This window comes from Notothenia rossii, assembly GCF_949606895.1.
Source record: "Notothenia rossii genome assembly, chromosome: 3".
Classification (NCBI taxonomy): domain Eukaryota; kingdom Metazoa; phylum Chordata; class Actinopteri; order Perciformes; family Nototheniidae; genus Notothenia; species Notothenia rossii.
The window spans coordinates 95,114,592-95,133,255 of record NC_136901.1 but is presented as its reverse complement, the minus strand read 5'-3'; the positions used below and the strand labels follow the sequence as shown (position 1 = coordinate 95,133,255).

Genomic DNA, 18,664 nt, shown 5'->3' with positions numbered 1-18,664 from the left:
TCTCTTGACTGCTCTGAGAGGAAGTGGCTTTGCAGGAAACATGTCAATGCAAAGAGGTTTGAACAGAGCTCCATGAAGCACGGTGTGTTCTGCAGGAGAGCGCGTTCCTCTGCAGGTTGGATGCGTGCTGATGGGAACCAGGTGTTAGACACGTGGTTCTCATCAGAGCTTTCGAACCTGCACACTTTCTGAATGATGCCTTGTTCAAATGAGATGTATAACTCTCCTTCTTCCAGTGTGTGTTTCCGAGCATCTGGAGAACAGTTTGATCGATCTGTTCCTCACAAAGGATCACATTTCACCTGAGCTCACCTGCCCTCTGCCGCTCAGCAATTAACACACACCGGCTTAACGGCACATTCAACCGGTAACTACGAGATGTACAAGAGGCATTGTCATCTTTCAAAAATTAAATTAAATGTTAAATGTAAAACTCCACATGTATTGAGTTGTTATAATTATGGATTTTGATAATTCCAATTCCCGCTTTTTAAATGAATATTTCTATCATTTGAAGACGTTTTGAGAGCTTTAATTTGTGTGATTTGGATTCAGTGGAAAGTGAAACTCACGGAGGTCAAACTATAATATATCTAATTGCTGCTAATGCGTTTTAATTAAATCCGCAAATACAATTACATTTATTTCCTGTTTATAAATAAAATAACGTTAAAAATCACCTTTTTTTATTCTCCCACCGCCTGAGAATAGAAAGTAAACGATGTGTGTGTGGAGCAGGAGCAGCAGTAAATACTGGTGTATTCATTAGAATTAAACATCTGTTAAATCCCCGTTAAATGGTCCTAAGAAGCCCGGAGAACACACGCGTGTTTCGGCCGCGTCCTCCGCGCTCCTCTCGCCGCGTCTCTGCCGCGCCAAACGCCGCGCGGGATACATTTTTGGGATAAATCGATGTTAACGTTAATTCGATTTGACTTTCTGGTGTGTAAATGTTTGTAAGAAGCGAGAGGGGGGGGGGGGGGGGGTGGGGGGGGGGGGCTCCGGGTGATCAGCGGGCTGCTGGAGGAGCCCGATCCGCCGGAGAGGGGCTGCGAGGCGGGGAGACGCGGCTGAAAACACCCGGACTATCTCTCTGACGTTGCGGTTCAAATCCTGATTGACTTCTCCTGGTTTTATTATTATGAGGTCACTTTTACATCTGTTTGAAGAGACACTTTATTCACCCTTGCTTTGAGGAAATAGAGGCGCACAGATCCATCATGTCCATCTGATGCTCTCTGAAGTTTGCATTAGTCATTTGAAATCCTTTAGTTTGATGTCTTCTCATTTCTCTGATCTAACTCAGGATGCTTTTCACTTCTGTGTGTGTGTTTCTCCTGCAGGAGGCTCTCAGGACTCTGAGCTGCTCTAACGTTAAGGAGGAGAGGAAGTGTGTTTCAGTACTTCCATCCTCCAGATAAAGGTTTGTCCTCTCGTTATGAAATCTAAGATCTACCTAAAGATGTGTGTAACTTGCTGTGCAGTGTGTCCTGCAGCGTGCACACCCAGAGCTTCTAACAGTGCATGAGCCAGGAGGAGATGAGAGGAAATGCAGAGTGTTTTCTCGGGGATATCTGTACCTCTGCGCCGCTGTGTTGGCGTCCAGGATCCCCGCGCCTGCATCCAGGACCGGACCGGGGTCATGCCGGTGGGGAGCGCTCCTCCTTCATGGTCAGGGCCCCCCGGGGGAGGCTGTCCTGGATGGAGAACATCAAAAACCTTCTGGGACTCTTCACCAGAAACAAGAAGAAAGAAGAAGAAGAAGAATAATCCTCCTGCTGAACCAGACACTCAAAGCCAAAAGGACCACCTGGATTAAGGTGGAGGAAAAGCGCTGCAGAAAGGAGGAGGAGGAGGAGGAGGAAGAGGAGGGGAGGAGGACTCCCAAAGTACCGGGTCCTGATCCAAAGAAGAGCCCGGGATCCCTGTGGGTTTCTCCGGGTGGTTTTTTAGATCCCAGTGTTCAGAGCAGTCCTTTAAAGCTGGAGTTAGAGGAGGAGACGAGAGGGGGCTCTCCAGGGGAGGAGAGGCGAGGTTCAGCCGGGAGACCTGGCGCCGGGAGAGCGAGAGAGGAGAGCCGGTGGAGGACGAGGAGGACTCCCAAAGTACCGGGTCCCGATCCAGAGCAGAGGATCAGAGGCAGAGAGCAGCCGAGCAGGAGGAATGAAAAGTGGGATAAAAAAAACAAGGCAGCTTCAAAAAGGGAGTCAAATGAAATGATGATCAAACAAGAGGAGGGACGGGAGGCTGGACGGGGGGTGGGTGGGGAAGAGAAAGCTCATCCCCCCCTCCCTCCCCGGCTCTCTATGGCTCCCTCTGTCCCGGCGGAGAGCTCCTTCTCCCGGGGTCCGGAGCTGCGAGGTTCCCCCGGGACCTGGAGCAGAATAGGGGGCGTGGTCATGCCCAAAAAAGGACATTTAGTTTGCATATCGGTCGCACCTCCAGCGTGTGATTGGTGGAAACAGCGCGTGGCGTCATCGCTGTTCTCCAAATAAGGGTTTCCGCGTGTTGGGATGCAAAAAGAAGTTGATGAGAGGAAAAGTGATTCATAAACATTTCATTCCACAGGGTGACATGTGGACTTCTGTCATGGTGCAGAGAACCCGTCATTAAACCTGTTTTATCCAAAGATTGATTTCACTGTGAAACTCTGAATCTGGATTCCTTCCTCCTTCCCTCACACACTTCCTACAGATTTGGGGGGGTAAACTGGTTTCATGTGGAATAATCTCCCCTGTCATCCCGGGCTGACTGACACAAGCGGCGCGTGCATTTGGCACCATATGACACTCTCACTCACACACACACACACACACACACACACACACACACACACACACACACACACACACACACACACACACACACACACACACACACACACACACACACACACACACACACACACACACACACACACACACACACACACAGAGGCCTCGCATCAGTAACACAGTAACAGGTCCAGTCACACCGAGTCTCTTCTGTCTCTGGTCATCCCTCTTGATAGTTCTTTTTTTGGGGTGTTTTTATTTCTTGAATCTCCGGCAGTCATTTTTGTTCATGTTCGTGGCAGGAGCAGAATTCCTCTAATTAAGCACAAACTCCAGAGCAGCATGATTAAATATTTATCCTGCTTTAGCCCTAACCCTTCCTCCAGGGACACAGAAACGTCTGGAAAGCTGGAACATATTTCAGTGCGTGGAGAGAAGAAGTCAATGAGATGTTGGAGAGGAGGAAGAGGAGGAGGAGGAGGAAGAGGAGGAGGAAGAAAGCACACGGCAACAGGCTGCAGTTATTATTCCACACATGATGAACATTGTTCTTCAGTGTTCAGTGGAAAGGCTTCTGGTAAATACAGAGCTTTCAGTTCGAGGCTCAGTCCTTGAAGAGTCTTTCTTCACGGTGAGGTGTGAGTCTAAAGCACACATTGAGGCCAAGAGTTCACTCACTAACATGTTTGCATTTAGGTTTATCTCAAATATAAATTACTTTAGAATATATTTTCATTCTTTAAATCTAAAGCATTATTTAAAAAACATGATAATACACATTTTATTTTGGTGATCCTTCCTCTTCGTATGAAAACACCTGATAGTGCTCTCACAGTGGAGACGTGTTCAAATAAAACCCCTTAAAATCCCCTTTAAGAGAACCCTTTAATATAAGGGATTATGGTGTGCTCCTTGAAACCCCTTAACAACATCTGGAACCTCTCCTGAAAACCCCTTATCTCTTATGGAGCTCCCATGAAGCCTGGTGTTAAACCCTTAAATTATCCCTTAAATGATCCCTTAAAGGCTCTTTATATCACTCAGATCTTCTGATTCCCCTTAAAAATCACCAGATTCTCCTTAAGAAACTCTTGCAAATCTCCTGGAACATAATTTAAAGCCGAGATGCATATGGATTCCTTGAAAGCCCTTAAAACATTCAAAACCCTTTAATAAGAACACCTTAAATCTCATCCCGGACACCCCCTAAAAATATCACATTCAATATTCTCTAGATACGCAAAAATATCTTTAACAATAATAAGAACTGTTTAAATCCCCCCAGGTCCCCCAAAACACCTTAAAAATATCAGAACCCATTAAATCGTCCCTTAAACCCCTCAAAGATGTATCAGAACGCCTTAAAGCATCCCTATAACCCCTTAAAGATGTATCAGAACACCTTAAAGCATCCCTATAACCCCTTAAAGATGTATCAGAACACCTTAAATCTTCCCCAAAATACCCTTAAATATCAGAACCATTACATATTTCCTGAAAGCCCTTAAAAAAGTATTCGTACACCTTAAATCTTCCCTATAACCCCTTAAAGATGCATCAGAACACCTTCTTCCATATAACCCTTAAATATGTATAACAACACCTTAAATGTCCTCCTTAGTCCCCCTAGGTCCCCCAAAACCCCTTAAAAACCTCAGAACCCTTAACCTCTCCTGGATGTTTTATATATTGACTAAAGGTATACTTTAAATGTCCTGAAAAAGCCCTTTACAAAGTGGATTCAGGATGTTTGTGATTTCCAAGACCCAAGAGTAGAAGGCTTCTGGAAGGCTCTTTCTTTACGTGATAGTATTCCTGGAGCAGGTGTGTTTGAACGCTTCCAGTGAATCTGCTTTATTTCATGGTTTACTTGACATTTCCACATGTGAGGTATCCGTGTGCAGCCGGTGGGTTTCTATCTGTAAATAAAAACACGTGTAACTTAGTGTTTCTTTACTAAGTGTTCCCGGTGGTTTGCTTCCTGTCATTAACGCTGAACTTCCTTTAAATCCCTGCAAGGCTTCACAACATTTAGTAACATTTGAAACAAACAATAAATAATCCAAGCATTAAAACACAGAGAAGTACAGCAGGGTAAATACTGCCTTTTAAAGGGAAATACTTTAGAAATCAAGCTCCACATGTTCTTTCCATCTCAGGGACCTGTGTGACTCTTTGTTCTGCGGACACATGGCGCCTCACAGTGGGCAGAGGCGGTACTGCAGACCTCACATTCACTGCTCAGAATGTTTGATCTTTGTAGAGTTTTATACAATTTAGTCTTGATTTTAGTCCAAAATGTACTTATATAAATCTTAGCAGGAGCAGGACAGGGGACACTTAAGTATAAAAGGATAAAAGAAGACGTAATGCTGTAAGTAAGAAGCAGGAATAAGTCACCTTTAAACATGTCACATAGAATAAGGGTCACACAGAACACTGAACATTAGAATATAGAATATATTGTCTTTACATATACTGTAGTGTAAATCAGTGAAAGTAACTGATGCACGGATCAGTGCATTGTACAGAGTATTTAGGAGAAGGTAAAGAGTGACATCTAGTGGAGGGAACTGCACATTACCGACCTGTTGAAACCGAGAATTCAATCTGCAACTACAAATCCTAAGATGTTTTTAATATGTTAATAATGCAGTCTATCAAATGTCAAGAAATACCTTTTTACTATCATTCATCTAAGAAACATGGATATTTAAAATGAAGACCAACTCAACATTGCAAAGGCAAGGCAGGTTTATTTATACAGCAGCTTTCAACACAAGGCTATTCAAAGAGCTTTAAACAAATGAAAGACATTCAGAGCATTCAGAACCAGTGCAGCGGAAACACGTTATCAGATGGCTTTTCAAACTAGTCCTTCAAAAGAGAAGAGAATCAAAGAACATGAAACAAGACCTGCAGCTTTCTGGGACTTTGTTCCAGATGTTTGGAGAGTAACAACTGGACTTCTCCAGGTTTAGTTCTGTTCTGGAGACAGAAAGCAGACCAGAATACCTCAGAGTTCTGGTTCTGGGGACAGAAAGCAGACCAGAAGACCTGAGAGTTCTGGTTCTTGAGACAGAAAGCAGACCCTGAAGACCTGAGGGCTCTGGTTCTGGGGACAGAAAGCAGACCCAGAAGACCTGAGAGTTCTGGTTCTGGAGACAGAAAGCAGACCCTGAAGACCTGAGGGCTCTGGTTCTGGGGACAGAAAGCAGACCCAGAAGACCTGAGAGTTCTGGTTCTGGGGACAGAAAGCAGACCAGAAGACCTGAGAGTTCTGGTTCTGGAGACAGAAAGCAGACCCTGAAGACCCAAGGGCTCTGGTTCTGGGGACAGAAAGCTGACCAGAAGACCTGAGAGTTCTGGTTCTGGAGACAGAAAGCAGACCCTGAAGACCTGGGGGCTCTGGTTCTGGGGACAGATAGCAGACCCAGAAGACCTCAGAGTTTTGGTTCTGGGGACAGAAAGCAGACCAGAAGACCTCAGAGTTCTGGTTCTGGAGATAGAAAGCAGACCAGAAGACCTGAGAGTTCTGGTTCTGGGGACATAAAGCAGACCAGAAGACCTGAGAGTCAGCTGTGAGTGATCCTGAACACACTGATCTATGTGCTCAGCAGGGGGGGGGGGGGGGGGGGGGTATCACTCCTGCAGAGCACACAGAGACACTGAGGAACCAGACCCAGACCCTAACCAGAACCCAAACCCAAACCCAGCATAGAGAGGTTCAGTGAATGTGGTTCTGAAGGTGTAGAGGTGGGTCAGTGTGTCAGAGGAGACTCTGTAGAAGGAGAGAGAGCCAGCAGGATGATCCAGATACACTGCTACTCTACGAGAGGAGGAGGAGGAGGAGGAGGAGGAGGAGGAGGAGGAGGAGGAGGAGGAGGAGGAGATGTTTGTTACTATGTTATTGTGACAGACAGAGTAACCTCCATCATAGCAGATCAGACTCCAGGACTGATCATTCCATCCAAACCTACAGTCCTCACTCTCTCCTCTCCTCTTGATTCCTCTGTAAGTCACTGATATAGAAACCCCTCCTCTCCTCTCGACCTCCCAGTAACAGAGACCAGTCAGAGCTTCTCTGCACATCAGCTGAGGCCAGAACTCAAACCTCTCTGGATGATCAGGATATATCTGCTCCTCTCTCACCCATGTCACCTTCCTGTTGTCCTCAGACAGTCTGAGGTTTCTGTTCACTGTGTTTGAGTCCAGTGTGAGTCCACAGGAATCTGATGAGAGACACAGCAGGTATTAAAGGTTATTCATGTCCCTGTGATGTCCCAGGGTGAAGATGTTCATGATGAAAAACACACTTACACTTCCTGAGACCTGGCCTCAAGAACCGGACTGCAGCAGGCTCCAGGCTGGAAGCAGAGGGGGGGGGGGGGGGAGGGGGGGGGTCAGTTAGTCTTTCAATGATCTTACATGTCCACAGACTGCCCCCCCATCACATCACTCCTGTTTCAGCTCCATTCAGGATTTAATATCACTTCTAGACACTCCAACCCCCCCCACACATTATTTCATTTCATTTCAACCTTTATTAAAAAATCAGATGTGAAAAACAGAACAGCGTATTGTTAGAATAAAGTATTTATCAATGTTCATAATAATAATAATGAATCCTATGTGTCCGAAGGGAGCAGGAGGGAGCAGATGCTTCTTGATCCCTTACTCACTGCTGATCAGTGATTATCCTTTAAATCATGTCTGAAAGTTATTCCTACTTACATATTTACATTTATACATTTACAATCATTTCTCCTCTTCAATCTCCTTTCTTCATTCTCATGCTTTTCCAAAGAAGTGTTTCTGAGCATCCTTCAAAGTGAATGCTATGTGTGCTTTGTCTGAGCTCCTGCTCCAAAGCGCTCCATGAACCCCCCCACAGATCGTTCTGCTCTTCTCAGAGTTCTTCTGACCTTGAGTTGTTTCAGATGTAGACCTCCTCTCAGATGAGACCCCCCCTCTCTGTCTGTGAACAACGTCTGTAGTTTCCTAGCAAGTAGATGATCTCTTGCTCTGTACATGATGCACTTTGAAATGTAACCAGATCAGTAAACTGCAGTGTGTGTGACTTCAAGAATGATGAATGAGTGTGAGGCTGTGGCTCAGTGGGTTGTGTGCTGAACTTTGAATCAGGGGGTAGCAAGTTGGAGTCCCACTGCAGTCAGCATGTCGTTGTGTCCCTGAGACACTTCACCTCAAAGTGCTCCTGTGGGGATTGTCCACAGTACTGAATGAATGTGAGTCACTTTGGATAAAAGCGTCTAACAAGTGACATGTGATGTAATGTGTGTTCAAGATATCCAACATTACTGATGACTCTAAGAGCCCTTTTTTGTAATGTGCATAACGGCTGCAGGTTGGTTTTGTGTTTCACACTGTCGAGACGAACGTCAATATTGAAAGAAAAATAATAATATCTGAGAAAAACGGATAAATAATTATTTGTATGAGTTGTCCAAGCGTCCTCTGTTGCCCTCCAGCCTCTCAAGTTCGGCTGAATCACTGAAGAACTGACACACTCAGAGTATATCATGATGTGTTCTCCAGAGTGTGTCTTGCTATCCCCAATTATTATTCATATTTTCATTGTCCAAGCAGTTTGCTACTTCCTCACTTAATCCCATTAGTGCCGTACATGTTGATCTGTCTTTCCTGAATCCATAGTGACTGTCGTCCAACAGCTGATGTGTTTCCATGAAACTGTCAAGTCTTTTTGTAAAAGCCTTTTCAAGGATGAAAGTGGGAGAGCAAAGAAACATGTGATGTGTGTCACGGTGTTTATCCCAGTTTGATATCATGGTATAACTTTAGCTATTTTCATTTCATGAGGGAATGGACCAGATTGAAAAGACAAGTTACAAAGATGTGTTCATGGTTCTGCAATGTCTTCAATAATGTGTTTGACTCTAATCAAATCAATATGATTCCAATGGGTCGAGGACTTGCTTTTACATTTCCGTACAGTGTCTATGATTTCTCTTTCTTCGACTGCTCTGAGGAACAAAGAGCTATTGTTTTCACTCCAGAGGTCTGTACCTTCCCCTTTAGTTGTTTCTACGCTTTGCATTCTTTCTGCAGATCTGACCCCACATTCACAAAGAGTTGGTTCAAACCATGAACCACATCTTCTGTGTTATTGAGAACATTATCTTTGTCAACAAGAAACTCAGGGTAACCTGAACTCTTTGCTCCGTTTCTAACGACACTATTTAATACCTTCCATCAACCTTTCATTCTGATTGTTCTTAGTATTTTATTATTCTTTCTGACATATTCTCATAATATTGGTTCATTTATTCTTATATCTTTTCTATTTATTTTCTGCTTCTGAAGTTCTATATTTTATGAATTGTCTATGTAGCAGAGGTGGGGACTCGAGTCACATGACTTGACTCGAGTCGCATATTTTTGGACTTGAGACTTGCTTGACTAACATTGATAAAAGACTTGACTTTGAACTGAGGACTTGAGAGTTGACTTAAGCTTGAGACAGATGACTTGAAAGGACTTGACTTTTTAAAATTAAATATTTGCGTTTGTTTTTGTAGTGAGATATTACGTTTAGTTTTTTCGAAATGTGATTGGGTGATTATAGCGCCATGCGTGCAAACCTGGCAACCCACTAGAAGGCAGGAGTCTCAGTTAACATGGCAGCGGCTAGCGTTACTCCACAAATAGTGAAGTTTGGATTCAAGGATTATTTTGTGGATGACGGTAATAAGAAGAGAACAGCGGTATGCAGGGTCTGCAGCATAAAGTTCAGTGACAGGACCACCACAACATCCACCTTCATTCCTCACTACAAAAAACCACAGAGAAAGGTGCGTGCATGTGTTGTGTTAGCTAGAAAGCTAACGTTAAGTTTAAGCTACGTTAGACTTGGTTTCAAATCGATTAAGCAAAGAGAAGACAAAACGGCAAATGAACACTAGAACCTCCAAGGGATTCATAAACTAAACACATTCACATTACACTTTTGAATAATGTAGTTCTTCTACTTTTAGTAGTTTGTTTAAATGTTTTAATGATGTTGTTTTTGTTTGTAGAAGTGCATCATTCCTTGATTTATTGTAAAATGAATCTGAACTTTTTGATCTGTTCTGATGATAAACTGAAGCCATTTCTAAATGAACCCAATTAAGTGAGTTTTAAATCGTCCTGCTTAGTTTATAAGGAAATGATGAAGAGGAACAAATGAAATGATTGAAATGATATCTCTGTAGGAGCTGACGCTGTTGGCGGTTCTAGTGTTAACAGACCTTTAAATTCAATATGTGGAATGGAAAATGCCATATCTGATTTTCTTACCTGGAGTTCTGCCTTTTTGAACAGACTTTCTGAGTCCTAGCTATATTGTCTGCAGTTCTAGGGTTAATATGAATCTAATATGATCGTCATCGGTCTGAATTAGATTTCAAATGATTAGCTGTGTATGTAATGAAGATCATAGTGTGGGTTGAATCCATTTTCATAACCACTGTCTTTGAACTGATTGAAATGTGGAAACTGGGCTTATTCATCAGAATGTCGTATGACTTGACTTGCTTGACTCTCACCACAGTGACTTGGGACTTGCTTGATACTTGTAGGTCAAGACTTGAGACTTGCTCATGACTTGCACATGTAGGACTTACTCCCACCTCTGCTATATAGTGTATTTTTCTTTTTGCAGGCATTGTTTAGGCCAGTGTTTCCCAACCTGGGGGGCACGCCCCCCTTGGGGGTGATCACAGGGGGTGTGCCAGGCCTCAGATGATTTGAGGACAGATATCATATTCAGACTTTTTTTTCATTTTTCCTTTTTTATTTTTTTATTCAGTTGATGATTTGTCACAGTTGCTCCGATCAGATCGCTCTCCTCCATTTTGTAGAGTATTTTCGACTTTTGAATCCACATAAACACATCGGCAAAACCCGGCTTACTTTGAGCATGTGTTTTAAACACTTTAATCCCTTTGTGAATTGTTTCCACTTCCGCCGCTCTTTAATTTCTTCATACAGCGAGAATCCAAATGAACGAATCCTGAGTCCAATAACCATCAAAGTCACTCCAATAGTGCTCCTTAATTACGCTTTCATCATCCTATAACTAAATACTACCCCCCTTGTGTGTGTGTGGGGGGGGCGCAACTTCCAACCAGAGTCATTTGGGGGGGGCTCTTGGGAAAAAAGGTTGGGAACCCCTTGTTTAGGCCATTAGTGATCCATACCTGAGCGTGTCCAGTCCAGCAGACAGCAGCCTCCCCCCTGAGGCTCCTGGATGATTGTAGCTCAGGTCCAGCTCTCTCAGATGGGAGGGGTTTAAAGCTGAGGCCAGAGCATCACCGCCTTCCTCTGTGATCAGACAGCCTGACAGCCTGCAGACACACAAACAAGCCGTCAGATCATCTGAGGGTCCAGGACTGGAAGGGGGCGGGGCTTATTACTGCATCACCTCTGGGTCATCTCTACACCTAAAACTCCAGTCACTGCTTCACAGTTCAACTGGACAGCCATGGTAAGGGTCTTATTGATATGAACAGATCATAAAACAAAGGAATAGAGAATAATGTGAACAAAGACACAGAGAGATGACTACAAGAAGATCTGCAGCCGACACACTCTACTACAGTTTGGACATCAGACCTCCAACACCACCAGGCAGATCGTCTGAGACGCTCACAGTGTGGCCTATCAGGGCTGCTCATTGTGGAGATACATGGAGTATTTCAGAAATCATCCAGAGTGTTAGACACAGAATAATGAAATGGTGTTTAACCAGCACCACCTCAGCTCCTGCTGGCTGGTCCTGAGGCGTCTCAGGACACAAATTAAATCACTCAGCATGTTCTGTCTCTTCAGAGCTCCTCCCCCAATCTCTGAGGCCCAGTCAGCCTGCAGAAGAAGCTTTAATCTGACGCTCAGTTAGACTGCTTGTATCTGTGGTCTCATCCTTTCAGTGACTACCTAAAGCTCATGACGGGGAGTAAGGGTTGATCGCAGACGGACCTCCAGCTCAGCTTCCTCTCTCTTAACGATTGTGTACAACGTCTGCATCACTGCTGACTCTGCAACAAACCGCCTGTCCATCTAACGCTTCACTTGACCCTCGCTCGTTAACGAGACCCTGAGATAGTTGAACTCCCCACTTTGGAGAGAAACTGGCCGTTTCTCAATGTCAAGTAAAGCTGCTGGAGAGCCACTATTTCAAGTATACTACATCATCGAGTAGCGCCGAAGGACTGTTTAAATGCCCAGCATTCGGCGCCACTCGATGTCGGAGTATACTTGAAATAGTGGCTCTGCAGCAGCTTTACTCGACATTGAGAAACGGCCGCTCACTGCCAACCCGGAGGGAGCAATCCACCGTTTCCAGGAAGAGAGTCTCGGACTAGGAGGTGCTCGGCTGAAACTACCCAAATGAGTTCTGGAGGTCAAACGCTTCATCCAATAAGAGCTGCCCAAATCACTCATAATGAAAGCTCCTTTTAGAGGCTTTAAAGAAGGTCGTGCCAGGAGTCATTTGGAGAAATGTGACACATTTGTTGTGTCTCGTTTCACAACAACAATGTTAAGAGAGAGTTAAGCACCTGAGCTTGCTCTGTTTTTATACATTTTTGCAGACTATATTATTATTATTTTATTTCTATAAAAATGTACGTCTTGTAATTGCACTGTTGAGGAACCTCTGACCTACGTGTTTCCTTCATTGCAGAACTACACCGTAGTTGTGTATATGACATGACAATACATCTCTGAATCTTGAATGTAATCGATGATGGTATAACGTGTGTTCTCTCATTGTTGCGTTAAAAAGATACAGATGTGAGTGATGGTATTCCCACAGCACAGCAGCATGGCTGATGGTGGTATTGACTTGTATTGCTGGCTAAGTCAAACTGTTCTGGTCTCTGACCTGAGAGTCTTCAGTTCACAGTGTGGACTCTCCAGTCCAGCAGACAGCAGCTTCACTCCTGAATCCTGCAGGTCGTTGTTACTCAGGTCCAGATCTCTCAGACTAGAGGACTGGGAGCTGAGGACTGAGGACAGAGCTGCACAGCTGCTCTCTGACAGGTCACAGACACTCAGCCTGAAGAGAACAGAATGAACAAAAAGAGAAACAACATTTGTGTTTAAAATGAATCCCCCTGGATAACATATGATATGTAGGATTGTAATGGTGCATGTGATGGAACCAGCCAATAGGAAGTCTAGGGGGGTTTGCCTCCCTGGAGCAAACACACATGGAGAGTTTAGTCCTGTTTGTTCCATTGCTGCTTTCAGCAGAGCGCCATCAACAGAGTATGTACTCGTGCCTACAAATACATCTGGATCTGGCTTCTCTGTTTTGAATATCGTGACATTTCTTAAAATCCCTGTAGTCTGAGCTTCTAAGCAACTTTTCAAAAGGAAGTAGAAGACTGACTGTTCCTATAAAGTTATTCTTAGTATATGTCACATGGTTCAATTACCCACAAAGAAATCAGACTTAACGATGTTGACTGAAGTGAGGCGGGGGGAGCTAGCTAGCTAACTTTGTCTCATTTATGGTTTCATTAATATGAAATTCATTCAATCCAGGATCACAGTTTTCAAAGCTAATCAAGCTGTCATATTTCACAAATGGGTACTACAAAATATATGAAACACATTTGTTTTAGTTAGTTGCTAAATCAAAGCTAGCTAAGGCTTTGGCTAAAGTAACTTGGTTAAATGTAGCTAACCAAAATATGACACATGCATGTGAACGTGTGTTCTCTCATTGTTGCGTTACAAAGATACAGATGTGAGTGATGGTATTCCCACAGCACAGCAGCATGGCTGATGGTGGTATTGACTTGTATTGCTGGCTAAGTCAAACTGTTCTGGTCTCTGACCTGAGAGTCTTCAGTTCACAGTGTGGACTCTCCAGTCCAGCAGACAGCAGCTTCACTCCTGAATCCTGCAGGTGGTTGTTCCTCAGGTCCAGATCTCTCAGACTAGAGGACTGGGAGCTGAGGACTGAGGACAGAGCTGCACAGCTGCTCTCTGACAGGTCACAGACACTCAGCCTGAAGAGAACAGAATGAACAAAAAGAGAAACAACATTTGTGTTTAAAATGAATCACCCTGGATAACATATGATATGTAGGATTGTAATGGCGCATGTGATGGAACCAGCCAATAGGAAGTCTAGGGGGGTTTGCCTCCCTGGAGCAAACACACATGGAGAGTTTAGTCCTGTTTGTTCCATTGCTGCTTTCAGCAGAGCGCCATCAACAGAGTATGTACTCGTGCCTACAAATACATCTGGATCTGGCTTCTCTGTTTTGAATATCGTGACATTTCTTAACATCCCTGCAGTCTGCGCTTCTAAGCAACTTTTCAAAAGGAAGTAGAAGACTGACTGTTCCTATAAAGTTATTCTTAGTATATGTCACATGGTCCAATTACCCACAAATAAATCAGACTTAACGATGTTGACTGAAGTGAGGCGGGGGGAGCTAGCTAGCTAACTTTGTCTCATTTATGGTTTCATTAATATGAAATTCATTCAATCCAGGATCACAGTTTTCAAAGCTAATCAAGCTGTCATATTTCACAAATGGGTACTACAAAATATATGTAACACATTTGTTTTAGTTAGTTGCTAAAACAAAGCTAGCTAAGGCTTTGGCTAAAGTAACTTGGTTAAATGTAGCTAACCAAAATATAACGCATGCATGTGAACGTGTGTTCTCTCATTGTTGCGTTACAAAGATACAGATGTGAGTGATGGTATTCCCACAGCACAGCAGCATGGCTGATGGTGGTATTGACTTGTATTGCTGGCTAAGTCAAACTGTTCTGGTCTCTGACCTGAGAGTCTTCAGTTCACAGTGTGGACTCTCCAGTCCAGCAGACAGCAGCTTCACTCCTGAATCCTGCAGGTCGTTGTTACTCAGGTCCAGCTCTCTCAGACTAGAGGACTGGGAGCTGAGGACTGAGGACAGAGCTGCACAGCTTCTCTCTGACAGGTTACAGCCACTCAGCCTGAAGAGAACAGAATGAACAAAAAGAGAAACAACATTTGTGTTTCAAATGAATCCCCCTGGATAACATATGATATGTAGGATTGTAATGGTGCATGTGATGGAACCAGCCAATAGGAAGTCTAGGAGGGTTTGCCTCCCTGGAGCAAACACACATGGAGAGTTTAGTCCTGTTTGTTCCATTGCTGCTTTCAGCAGAGCGCCATCAACAGAGTATGTACTCGTGATTACAAATACATCTGGATCTGGCTTCTCTGTTTTGAATATCGTGACATTTCTTGAAATCCCTGCAGTCTGCGCTTCTAAGCAACTTTTAAAAAGGAAGTAGAAGACTGACTGTTCCTATAAAGTTATTCTTAGTATATGTCACATGGTCCAATTACCCACAAAGAAATCAGACTTAACGATGTTGACTGAAGTGAGGCGAGGGGAGCTAGCTAGCTAACTTTGTCTCATTTATAGTTTCATTAATATGAAATTCATTCAATCCAGGATCACAGTTTTCAAAGCTAATCAAGCTGTCATATTTCACAAATGGGTACTACAAAATATATATAACACATTTGTTTTAGTTAGTTGCTAAAACAAAGCTAGCTAAGGCTTTGGCTAAAGTAACTTAGTTAAATGTAGCTAACCAAAATATGACACATGCATGTGAACGTGTGTTCTCTCATTGCTGCGTTACAAAGATACAGATGTGAGTGATGGTATTCCCACAGCACAGCAGCATGGCTGATGGTGGTATTGACTTGTATTGCTGGCTAAGTCAAACTGTTCTGGTCTCTGACCTGAGAGTCTTCAGTTCACAGTGTGGACTCTCCAGTCCAGCAGACAGCAGCTTCACTCCTGAATCCTGCAGGTCGTTGTTACTCAGGTCCAGATCTCTCAGACTAGAGGACTGGGAGCTGAGGACTGAGGACAGAGCTGCACAGCTGCTCTCTGACAGGTCACAGACACTCAGCCTGAAGAGAACAGAATGAACAAAAAGAGAAACAACATTTGTGTTTAAAATGAATCCCCCTGGATAACATATGATATGTAGGATTGTAATGGTGCATGTGATGGAACCAGCCAATAGGAAGTCTAGGGGGGTTTGCCTCCCTGGAGCAAACACACATGGAGAGTTTAGTCCTGTTTGTTCCATTGCTGCTTTCAGCAGAGCGCCATCAACAGAGTATGTACTCGTGCCTACAAATACATCTGGATCTGGCTTCTCTGTTTTGAATATCGTGACATTTCTTAAAATCCCTGCAGTCTGAGCTTCTAAGCAACTTTTCAAAAGGAAGTAGAAGACTGACTGTTCCTATAAAGTTATTCTTAGTATATGTCACATGGTTCAATTACCCACAAAGAAATCAGACTTAACGATGTTGACTGAAGTGAGGCGGGGGGAGCTAGCTAGCTAACTTTGTCTCATTTATGGTTTCATTAATATGAAATTCATTCAATCCAGGATCACAGTTTTCAAAGCTAATCAAGCTGTCATATTTCACAAATGGGTACTACAAAATATATGTAACACATTTGTTTTAGTTTGTTGCTAAATCAAAGCTAGCTAAGGCTTTGGCTAAAGTAACTTGGTTAAATGTAGCTAACCAAAATATGACACATGCATGTGAACGTGTGTTCTCTCATTGTTGCGTTACAAAGATACAGATGTGAGTGATGGTATTCCCACAGCACAGCAGCATGGCTGATGGTGGTATTGACTTGTATTGCTGGCTAAGTCAAACTGTTCTGGTCTCTGACCTGAGAGTCTTCAGTTCACAGTGTGGACTCTCCAGTCCAGCAGACAGCAGCTTCACTCCTGAATCCTGCAGGTGGTTGTTCCTCAGGTCCAGATCTCTCAGACTAGAGGACTGGGAGCTGAGGACTGAGGACAGAGCTGCACAGCTTCTCTCTGACAGGTTACAGACACTCAGCCTGAAGAGAACAGAATGAACAAAAAGAGAAACAACATTTGTGTTTAAAATGAATCACCCTGGATAACATATGATATGTAGGATTGTAATGGCGCATGTGATGGAACCAGCCAATAGGAAGTCTAGGGGGGTTTGCCTCCCTGGAGCAAACACACATGGAGAGTTTAGTCCTGTTTGTTCCATTGCTGCTTTCAGCAGAGCGCCATCAACAGAGTATGTACTCGTGCCTACAAATACATCTGGATCTGGCTTCTCTGTTTTGAATATCGTGACATTTCTTAACATCCCTGCAGTCTGCGCTTCTAAGCAACTTTTCAAAAGGAAGTAGAAGACTGACTGTTCCTATAAAGTTATTCTTAGTATATGTCACATGGTCCAATTACCCACAAATAAATCAGACTTAACGATGTTGACTGAAGTGAGGCGGGGGGAGCTAGCTAGCTAACTTTGTCTCATTTATGGTTTCATTAATATGAAATTCATTCAATCCAGGATCACAGTTTTCAAAGCTAATCAAGCTGTCATATTTCACAAATGGGTACTACAAAATATATGTAACACATTTGTTTTAGTTAGTTGCTAAAACAAAGCTAGCTAAGGCTTTGGCTAAAGTAACTTGGTTAAATGTAGCTAACCAAAATATAACGCATGCATGTGAACGTGTGTTCTCTCATTGTTGCGTTACAAAGATACAGATGTGAGTGATGGTATTCCCACAGCACAGCAGCATGGCTGATGGTGGTATTGACTTGTATTGCTGGCTAAGTCAAACTGTTCTGGTCTCTGACCTGAGAGTCTTCAGTTCACAGTGTGGACTCTCCAGTCCAGCAGACAGCAGCTTCACTCCTGAATCCTGCAGGTCGTTGTTACTCAGGTCCAGCTCTCTCAGACTAGAGGACTGGGAGCTGAGGACTGAGGACAGAGCTGCACAGCTTCTCTCTGACAGGTTACAGCCACTCAGCCTGAAGAGAACAGAATGAACAAAAAGAGAAACAACATTTGTGTTTCAAATGAATCCCCCTGGATAACATATGATATGTAGGATTGTAATGGTGCATGTGATGGAACCAGCCAATAGGAAGTCTAGGAGGGTTTGCCTCCCTGGAGCAAACACACATGGAGAGTTTAGTCCTGTTTGTTCCATTGCTGCTTTCAGCAGAGCGCCATCAACAGAGTATGTACTCGTGATTACAAATACATCTGGATCTGGCTTCTCTGTTTTGAATATCGTGACATTTCTTGAAATCCCTGCAGTCTGCGCTTCTAAGCAACTTTTAAAAAGGAAGTAGAAGACTGACTGTTCCTATAAAGTTATTCTTAGTATATGTCACATGGTCCAATTACCCACAAAGAAATCAGACTTAACGATGTTGACTGAAGTGAGGCGAGGGGAGCTAGCTAGCTAACTTTGTCTCATTTATAGTTTCATTAATATGAAATTCATTCAATCCAGGATCACAGTTTTCAAAGCTAATCAAGCTGTCACATTTCACAAATGGCTACTACAAAATATATGTAACACATTTGTTTTAGTTAGTTGCTAAAACAAAGCTAGCTAAGGCTTTGGCTAAAGTAACTTAGTTAAATGTAGCTAACCAAAATATGACACATGCATGTGAACGTGTGTTCTCTCATTGCTGCGTTACAAAGATACAGATGTGAGTGATGGTATTCCCACAGCACAGCAGCATGGCTGATGGTGGTATTGACTTGTATTGCTGGCTAAGTCAAACTGTTCTGGTCTCTGACCTGAGAGTCTTCAGTTCACAGTGTGGACTCTCCAGTCCAGCAGACAGCAGCTTCACTCCTGAATCCTGCAGGTCGTTGTTACTCAGGTCCAGCTCTCTCAGACTAGAGGACTGGGAGCTGAGGACTGAGGACAGAGCTGCACAGCTTCTCTCTGACAGCTTACAGCCACTCAGCCTGAAGAGACGATGAGGACAACAGTTATTCAGAAGACAGCAGT

The 18,664-nt window shown here is 43.6% G+C and overlaps 1 protein-coding gene across 1 annotated transcript in view; it reads right to left on the bottom strand.

The window, feature by feature from the left end:
- Nucleotides 1–18,664, bottom strand: part of LOC307032494 (uncharacterized protein) — a 149,018-nt gene that overhangs the window by 66,527 nt on the left and 63,827 nt on the right. Inside the window, exons 9-15 of the mRNA XM_079670489.1 lie at nt 18,448–18,621; nt 17,487–17,660; nt 16,526–16,699; nt 15,565–15,738; nt 14,604–14,777; nt 13,643–13,816; nt 12,682–12,855 (exon numbers count right to left, since the gene is read on the bottom strand). Of these exons, the coding sequence (XP_079526615.1) occupies nt 12,682–12,855; nt 13,643–13,816; nt 14,604–14,777; nt 15,565–15,738; nt 16,526–16,699; nt 17,487–17,660; nt 18,448–18,621 (1,218 nt within the window). The remainder of the gene's footprint in view (nt 1–12,681; nt 12,856–13,642; nt 13,817–14,603; nt 14,778–15,564; nt 15,739–16,525; nt 16,700–17,486; nt 17,661–18,447; nt 18,622–18,664) is intronic.